The following is a 10178-nucleotide window of genomic DNA, read 5'->3' as shown; positions in this document are numbered from 1 at the left end:
CCCACTTCTATGTATGGCTTTGTCCAGATTTCTTGCTCTGAGGTTGAGAGGTAGGACAAATGTGTCAGGGCCATCACAGTCAGCCAGAGACATTTCAAATTGTGACATACTTGTTGCACCCCACTCCCCCATGTAGTGACTCTGGATGTGTCCAAGCAAGGCAAAGAGTAGTTATGCAGTGTAACATGTGCAGAGTGTCCCCCCATCCAGGGTAGACACAAGTACTACAGTGGCTTTTCATCTGTCCTTGATTTTGCAGAATGGTCTGGTTTCTGTCATATTTTTGTACTGTTGATTTATGCTTATTACTCAAAGTGCCTGTTGCTCTGTGTTTAAGTAGCAATGCTTTAATGACCATAAGATAAGCTTGTCTGAGATCGTAAGATGCAAGTCAGCTTTAATAAGCATATTGTTAAAGAACTGCCAGCATTGAAAGCCTTTCTGTTGTTGCCATGCAGAGAATACTTAACTAGATAATGTATAAGCCTTGGGTATTGAAGGACAGGATTACATTATTTTAAAAAGCTTATTACACTTGTTGGAGACTTCGTCATCTCTACAGGCTTTACCCGTAAAGTAAACAGAAACCTGTACAGTAATCCTTTAAACAATGTATCTTGAGCTTGTTTCTTGTTTGCTTTTCATTTTTTACTTTGATCATGTTTTCCCCATGAAACAAGTAGATAGTTGTCAGGCAGCAGGTCTTTTTTGGATAAGAAACATTTTTACAAGTGGGGCATCACAGAGATTTCTACTTTCAGCATGTTACTTGATACTTTAATAAAGCTGAATATAATTTATAATTAGAACTGCAGTGCAAGGAGAAGTGGTTTGAGCTGAGTGCTGCTTGTTTTTCTTATACTTGATTTTGACTGGCATTCCAGTAATGTATTTAAAAAGTAATTTATTTTTTCATGCCTCACAACCTTTTGTTTCCATCTAGATATTAAGTAAGCTGTCATGCAGCCAATGCATTGAAATATTTTTATTCTTCTACACTTATTTTTGTCTTGCTTGGACTGTCATAATGACGGTTTGGCACCCAGGGCAGCGTATTTAATTAAAGTTCGTTTTTGAGGTTTTGAGCATAGCCCCTCCACTTTCTAGTTGGTCACATCCCTTCCCATTAACCCCACCCATTCAGCTGTCTCTTGCAGCCCCCCTTTGATTTGAAGTCACCAGCTACCACTGTATACAAGGCCATGTCAAACCCAGAGCTGTTGGACATGCTACACTTAAAGAAATCCCAATCCCTCAGAGATCCTGTTAGACAGGGGTCCAGGGAAGTAAATAGTGTGGGAAGAAATAGCCAGGGAATTGTTATGGCTAGGCTTGTATAGGCCCTAGGGCTGATAGCCTAGTACCAACCTATGACCTATGAACCTATAAGTAAAAGCAAAACTCATGGACATTTAACCATATAGCTAAAACACTTGATGTCTTGCATATATCCCATGGGCCTTCATTCTAGGAGGTTTAAGGTATCTCACAGTGAAAACTCTAGATTAGAAAGGTTTTTCTTGTACTCTTTCAGAACTTAGGAAATCTGAATCTTCATGACAAAGAATCCCTCTTCCAGACTTTAGAAAGTCTATATTTCAAAATATTTACTAAAAAGACTGAATAGTGGAATTTTGCATTTCTCCCCTTAGTTCTAAAAAACCCTAGAATACACCATATAAGGAACAACTGCCTTGTGCACCTCTAGTTTTTGTTCTTTCATGCCACTTTCTTCTGTGAAAGGACATGCACCAAACTATTATGGTTTTAAGTAGTGCCTTTATGATCCCCCTTTTCTGCCTTTGTGAACACAGAGCTGAAGTATTCATTCACAAATTCTGCTTCTTCACATTCTTTTCTGCCCACCCATGTGCATGTCATCATTGCTTAACTACCCCAGTCTTCCCATCGTTCAAGTGCTATTATCCCCAAAAGGTATAATTCCATGCCATTTGAACTGCCAGTCTTTTACTTGCTCTATGCCTTTTTTTGTTATTGTTTTTCTTTTGTTTCCTGCCATTCACTTCTTGGTGTCTTTCTTTCTTTTATTCCCAATATTTTCTACCTAATCTTTTGTTTTTGAACCACTCCACTGAATAGTGATTTAATACATGGACCTGCTACTTCTGTCATGGTGTATCTGATGTCTCCTTGTTGTTCTTCCAGAAGAAGTTTATGTCAGTTTGCTACAGTTCATTTGGAATAGTGTCTCATTTTGCTGAAACTCTGCCCTTCTTATGCTTGAAAACATTATTTATAGTTTGCAATACTCTACAGTTCACATAATAATCAGCTATACTGTTTGTTGATCACTCTGTTGCAAATGAATTAGCACATCATATTCAATATAATGTCTCCTTCCCTGAGAACACTTGGCCAAATGCTACTCTTTCTTCAGCTGTTTTTCTAGATCTCCTGTTTCTTCATCATCCTACAAAAGTTTCTTATCATTCAAAAGCCTTGTTCTACACCACTTCATCAATCACCCATTAAATTCCACTCTTCTTTTCTTGTTTCCACTATCATTCTGGTTGAGTTCCAGAAATACTAATGAAAACCCCACATTCCTATATAGGTAACTTAGCCCTCTTTGTCCATTTTCACCATCTCTTTTGTTTCCCATATGAAACAGACTGCTCACATATGCATAGCTACATAGTTAGTCTCTCTTCTTTTGCTGGCTGCTTTCAGCAAGGTGTAATCTGTACTTTTTTAAACTTAAGTACATTTTCTGCATAAATCATTATTATACTCACTTTTGTTACCAATCCTAATCCTTAGTTACTTGGTCTAGTAACTACCTTCACTATATACTTAACTCCAAACTTACTTGTGTGCCTTTTCTTCTGAACTTTCCAGTTTTCTTATTCTGTTTGTCTACTTTTACTTAACTCAGCCTAAAATACCATTCTGTCTTATTGACATAGCACTACACAGTGCTTATTCACTCCTAATGTCCTTTATGAATGCCTGTTTTTACTAACATCCATTGTCTGTCTGTCTCTCTCTCTCTCTCTCTCTACATACATAACTCAAGCTATATCTATCTATTATCTCTCTCTGTTTCATTTGCTCTCTCTCTCTACACACACACACACACACACACACACACACACACACACACACACATATATATATATATATATATATATATATATATATATATATATATAGAAATAGTATATATGCATAACGTATGTATCCTGTAATAGTTTACTTAAAGCCAAATATTTTATAGAATGCTCTTCTGAAACTGCCGTGACACAAAGGATACAAAATAGGATTAATGAAAGAGTTCAGCCACACACACCATACTGTGATAAAAGTCCAGTAATATTCATTGTCATTCCAACTGACTGAATTAATAATAGCAAACAGCATGTACGGTGCCTGGCAAATGCCAAAAATGCAAATAAGCAGAGCAAGAGACTTTGCTATTTTTTTGTCCTTGGACAGCCTTAATGCAGAGTTTTGAGGTGGTGTTTTCTGCTCACATACTGCTGAAGAGACGGACCTGATATTCATATTACTACAGTTTTTCTCCATTTTTTGCACTGATGGAGCCTGTGCAGACTTGGAAAGCACAGATTCCTTTGAAGAGGATGAGTGAGCTAGCCTTTCCTTTAGCGAAACCTTATACAGTTTTATAAAGGATAAAATTGCTACTTGTTCTTCACTGTCCTGTTGCAAGTTATTAATAACTTTGATTTGTTTATTTTTAGCTCTCTTTTTGATATTCCAGCATATACCTATGCTGAAATAACTTACACTGCAGAAGGGAATGAAAAAATTGCATGTTAAAATGCAAACTGAAAAGTGCCAGCTAAACTCAAATTCAGCAAAACATTGTTCATTGGGTACTTGTGATTGTCCTGTGATAATGTCCCAAAAGATGAGGGCTGGACCATAAATTATAAATGCAAGCAGCCATACCGCCGCAATCTTAGTCATGGTGTTACATGTCTTCTGTTGTTGAGCTCGATATGCAACCTGAGAGAAAATAAACAAATATCTGTTATTAATGGAACTGCAAAGCACATAAGAGAAGCTGCAAGCTAATGCATCTTGGTTGTTAATAAAATAATTGCATCGCAAGTGAAATAATTAAAGAAATGATAGCATATATGAAGAGGATAAGGGAGGGGAGAAGAAGAGAAGAGATTCAGTGACCAAATATTTATGAATGGCTGTTCTCTTATGTCTTCTTATCCTGAATCTTAAGAAGTACATATCTAACAGAGTAGACACTGGACACAAGTTCTGTAATCTATTCTCAATGTAAAACATGGATAAATACACGAACAAACAAACAAACAAACAAACAAACAAACAAACAAATTGCAGGTATAAAAAAGGAAAGAATACATTTAAAAAACTGCATTACTATTTTTACATTTTCATATGAGGGGACCACTCTAAAAAAAATATGATGATGTTGAGTTGTGTGCAATTCAGTACACTTATGCAAAGATAATATAAAGAAACAAAAGTTTTTGTACTTTTGACTTATAAGCCAGTCACTTGATATTTTAGGGAAATACTGTGTCATTTTTAATCTTATATGTTCCAAGGCAAGTGCAACCATATTATCTGGTTTCTGTTGAAAGTTTTCCTAACATTGCTGAGATGACCTGTCAGTATTCATCATCATTTTGGGATATTCAAAGACTAGGTATTCTTAAAATCTTGAAAAATACACTGTCTTCACCATCAACCATTCCACATGTATCTAGTCCAGTTTTTGAGCTTTTCATGTGGGAAGCCCTTAAAAGCATCTACTGAAATAATATTCTTATATTCTCCTCACTGTTTAGGGTAAAATGTAAATAAATCTTACCTTCACTCAAAAAATTCTGACAGGTTGGCAGAAAATGCAAGTAGATTGAAATATCGTGGGTAATGGTTTCCAACATGCATAACCTATATGTTATGGGGGATTTCCATGTTCTGATAGCAGAATGAAGGTTACAATTAACTGCTTGCAATGTGGAAATAATGTGCATTCTACACATATCACAGCAATCCAAACCATAAGCTTCAATACACTCAAGTATTATGTATGGATTATTCTCAACTGCATGTCATTTAATTCCAGGTCAACCTGACTTACAGCTTTATATCACAGAACTATAATGTCAGCCTCGGAAAGTACCATGCACAACGTTGAAATAACATAGCCACAACAAATGCAAATGATTAATACAAATTACACTAAATTAAGAGCAGATGAATCCTGTAAAACAAGAAAAAAAACAGATAATAACATGGATAAGCTAGCAATTTTGCAGGTATCCTCTGTGGTAGAAATCCTCAAACAAAGAATCACAATTAAAATGTTCACTCAAGATAAAGCCATTATGAAAGTCAAATTAGCATATGATTCAAAATTCTCTTTAGTCCTGAATTAAGGGAAACTCAGTGCAAATAACAAGAAAAAAAAAAACAAAGAAAGATGTAATAAGTTACTGTTACGATTGACAAGCCCCTTCAGTCCTCCAGAAGTGCCTTCTGTGATGAGCTCAGCAAAGACACTGCACATTGTACTGTCAGCTCCTCCTCATTTAGGTATCTTGGTATAACAGGGAAGCTGCTTACCTGTATTCCAGTTCGGCAACAATTGTGTCCCTTTTAAGCATGTTACCTGAAAACAGAGCACATGCAGTCTCACTGCTTTAAGATATACAAACAATTCTGCATGCTACATAGGGCTACAACCCCATTTATTCTCCATAAGATTAACATGAGCTTTCATATCAGTTCCCAGACCACATGTATTCTGGCCATTGCAGCTCAATACATCTTAGCCTAAGGTATATTATTATAACAACAACAACATTATTATAGCATCCTTCCCCTGCCCTGTGCAAATGACAAGCTGCCTGACTATTGCATTCAACTACACCACCTCCACCCCAAAAACTAATCTTATAAAAAACTAAAAACAAAACAAATCTAGACCTGGAAGAGGAAACCACATACAACCTGACAAAGAAGAAGTTATTTGAAGATCTTGCTGACTTTGTCATCCATTGATTGCCAATAACAAACAATACAAAGAAAAAAGTAGAGAAGAAAAAAACACCACAGACTAACACTGTAAAACTTTGTCATGTAATGAACCCAACAAAACCTAGAATTTTTTTTTACTATTAAAGGTGTGGAACAGCCTGTTACACAATTTAGTCTCACTTCTTACTAGCTGTGTGCTCTGTTTCCTCTGAAAATCCAAAATGGGGAAGGAAAGCAACACAGCATTTACATCCATAAACATGGAATACAGAAACACAAGATGCCATGTTCAGCCTAACTTTTGTTACAAGCAGATACATGTACAATATTTATAGGTTCATAGGTTCTTAGGTGAGTACTAGGCTAATGGCACAAGAGCCTTTACAAGCCTAGTCACTAATACCCAAGATATGACAATATTATATCTTCCCCAGATATGGGATGGGGTAGTATTAGGGTCTTTGCGTGTTGAGCCCTGAGTCATTTTACAGACTGCCACTGTCCATAAGGGACATCAGCAGTACCCCATGAGTGAATTTACAGTTCCCCATCCATTTCTCCAAATTCTTTATGAAGATAGTGATGGATGGGCTTTGTTTTATGGAGATGGGAAGTTTATTCCATAGATGAGTTAGCCTTTAGGATATGAATCTGTCTCTCCAGCAAGTTCTGTTAGAGTCACAAATCAGGTTCAGGTCCATGGAAAGGGTAACCCTCGGAACATTTTTTCTTGAAAATATGTAACATTTTCATCAGGACTGGATCAGAGAATGCCTTGTTGGTTAGGCATAAGTCACCTCTCAATAAACAATGTGAAATGGAGTAAAGGAATAGGGCCTTTAGTTGATCTGCATAAGACATGTGTCTTACACTGTATTAATCATCATTACAACAGCAAGGAAATGACACTTACCAAACTTTTATTATGAAATTGAACAAAAGCATTCATCTCTCATTAATTCTCATAATAAAACTGTTATTGAAACTGCTGTCTATGGATATATAGGAAGATTATCTTAGCAGCCAATAACAATGAAATACACTATTGTCATATCATCCAGAATATCAAGGAAGGCTTGAGAGTCAGTAAGGCTATTAATTTATCTCAGGCATCTGTTGACTTTTATGGACACATTTTCTCATAACTACAGTATACTCATGTTCAATCCTATATGATTGTTAAAGGTTTTAGAGAATTTAACCTTCATCAGAAGTGACTGTAAGCTACCTATCATATGTTGACCAAACTAGCCATGTAAAATGCTTAATAACACTTTGTAAACATTTCAGAGAAAAATGTGTTATGAAAAAAGCCTTCTTCATGTTGGGTCATGAAGGAGAAGTCACCTGAGATCAGTGATCACCATGAAGAGTGATGATGATGATGGCAGAAACACCCCAATATTTTAAAATATAGCATATGCTCTTTATACAAACATCCTGATATTTTAAAATATAGCAGAGACTCTTTATACAAACACCCTGATATTTTAAAATATAGCATAGGCTCTTTATACAAAGACACCGTTGTGCTATGTTTGCTGATCTAAACATGAGCTGCTCTAAAACACAACATACATGTAAGTCATTATAACACAAACTACTTTGTCAAAATTCAATGTTAAGCAGTAATAATGATGTAACCTACATACCCCCCCATTATCTTTGTCTACATTTCACTTTTATGCCATATGATGATACAAGCTTCAAATTCTTATAAAGCCAGTTATTGCAAGTGGTTTATGTAAGGAAGCTGAGATGAAGGTCTGATACAAATTACCAGATAGTATGGAACTCAGCATCTTCTGCCTTCATCCAGCAATGTAATATCACTCCCACCCAAACATTCAGTTCCATTTGCACATGCCTTCTGTAGTGTCTGTAAAACTCTTACAGCCCATTAGCATGAAAATGACTAAGACCTTACCATGCTAGTTGTACATACACTAACTGCCTTCTCAGCAATACCTATAGCTTACCTCTTGCTATGTGTCATCAATAACACTTCATTAAAGAAAAAAGGCAGTCTCAAGCAGTGTGTCCTAACCACCATGGAGTACATCAGAAAAGTAATCCTCTTAACCGACTACCTCAGAATGCCCAACTTCCCAGTTACATTGCACAGTGACATCAGCCATGCAAGTGGTTAGCACATGTCTTATAGCAGGAGATGGCACAGCTACAAAATGTTCCACCCCTCTTAATAAATACATCTCATTCTTCCTCTTCTTCTTCTTCTTCTTCTTCTTCTTCTTCTTCTTCTTCTTCTTCTTCTTCTGTTTCAAAAAATCAGAATGAGTAACTACTGGCAAATGCTCAAACCCACCTGATAGCAACACCTGAAAGCCTGATTTGCAGTTCTTCCCCTCCTACACATTACAACTCTCTAGTACTTCCAGAACTTTATTTATGTCTGTACTATGATTAAACTACTCTTAGCTAAGCAGTGATATTTTTCTTCTATAACTTTCTTCTCTTTGCTGAATTACTCTTGTTACATGGAACCATTCTTTTCTCTGTCACCAATGGGCACTGATGGCATTGACCATCTCTGTTAATATAACCTACATTGTTTCTACAACCATCAAACATTTCCAGCCAAAACTGCCAAGAAAAAGAAAAGGGAACATGCAAAAATTACTGATCACGCAACTAAGCAGGTATCATGTATGATGTGCCGAGCTGGATCATGGTCAAGTGTGGCCCTAGGCAGTTTAATGGACTGATCGCCCCCCCTGCAACCATACCAATATCTCATTTTGTGGTTGTCTGTCCCCAAATTACAGGAAAACAATGTTCAAACATATTAGGGTTCATACTGTTTCTTTTTTACTTTTACAATAATGACAAATTTGCATTTAGTTTAAAACTTTTATTTCATATTTTACAGTAAAAATACTGACAGACATTTGCCAAACAAAGCAAAATAGTCTCATAATGAAAACAGAGATACCATGAGCAACCGTAAACTTCTCTTCCCCAGAAACTCAGATTTATTGAAAATGCATCAGGTAACACATTAGACTACAAGAGACATAATGAGATTCAAAGTCAAATAGCATATAGTGAAACACTAATTTCCGGCTATATGAAGGGTGCAAGAATATAAAAGACAAAAGTATAAAGCGTTTGCTAACAGCCCACTCAATGCAAGTATCCCTTTTCTGGGACAGTTTCTGGTGAATTACTTAGTCAGAGTCATGCAGCAGACAAATGCAAGCTGTAGCAATCAAACCATGCACTACACAAGCAGCTTGTAACCTTACTCATGAGTTAAGTACTAGACAAAGCAGAATGAAGAAAAATACTAACTCAATATGAAACATCAAAAAAAGGACAGTCCAACTAAAAAGGCAGAGGCCAGCATATTAAATAGAGCAGCTTTAATAAAAATAATAAAACAGATTAGCACTTTCAAGCTCAAGGCATTTCTTCAGATCTAATGCCAGAGATACAAAATCAAAATAACAATTTAAGAAACAAAATAACCAGTGAATTGCACCAACCAACAGTATCCAAATAATCAAGTAATTCCCTGAAATGTGAATGTAGCAATCTCTGAGCTCTCAGTGCAGATTTTAGTGGCACTCACTGCAGAACTGAGACCAGGTGCCTTATTGGCTTGCAACATTATAATCAATTTCATTTCTGCAAGCGCAGTCATATGAACAATACTGCCAGTTCTACAACCTATATTGACCAATTGCAAATCCATAATTGAAAAAAAATATGCCCTGGACTGCAAGAAATATGTTTAGTAAGGGCATTTGACTAACTGCCGATCTGTATGTCACTAAGGTGTTTTAAAATTCTCTCTTTAAACAGTCTGCTCATCTTTCCACATATAAGTGGGGGCAACATCTGCAAACTGATATATAGATAAGGTGGAACTGCAGTAGTCAGCATAAAGCCTGGGGGGGTGTTCAATACCCATAACAGGATCTACAAATGTTTTCAAATATGAAATAAAATTACAAGATTTACAAGAATGGCAAGGAAATGTTCCTATTCTGTTAAATCTCAAATTATTCTTCACATTAGGCCCATAGCACAGCTGTCTTTTTAAGAAGAGACAATTCTTAAAACAGAAACCTGGTTTGTCACTAACTACATATTTCATATTGTCATCCATCAAAAGTATGAGCCAATTTTTATGAACAATGTCACAT

The 10178-nt window shown here is 36.2% G+C and overlaps 1 protein-coding gene across 1 annotated transcript in view; it reads right to left on the bottom strand.

Annotated features, from left to right (window-relative positions):
• Positions 1–3213: 3213 nt before the first annotated feature.
• The window catches only part of LOC122797030 (histamine H3 receptor-like), a 373882-nt gene continuing 366917 nt past the window's right edge, over positions 3214–10178 (bottom strand). The window contains exon 4 of the mRNA XM_044065803.1: positions 3214–3990. Within this exon, the coding sequence (XP_043921738.1) occupies positions 3214–3990 (777 nt within the window). The remainder of the gene's footprint in view (positions 3991–10178) is intronic.

The sequence above is a fragment of the Protopterus annectens genome, chromosome 3.part0 (assembly GCF_019279795.1).
Source record: "Protopterus annectens isolate FY-2018-M chromosome 3.part0, PAN1.0, whole genome shotgun sequence".
In the NCBI taxonomy this organism is placed as follows: domain Eukaryota; kingdom Metazoa; phylum Chordata; order Ceratodontiformes; family Protopteridae; genus Protopterus; species Protopterus annectens.
The sequence above is the reverse complement of the archived record's forward strand: the minus strand, read 5'-3'. Positions and strand labels throughout refer to the sequence as shown.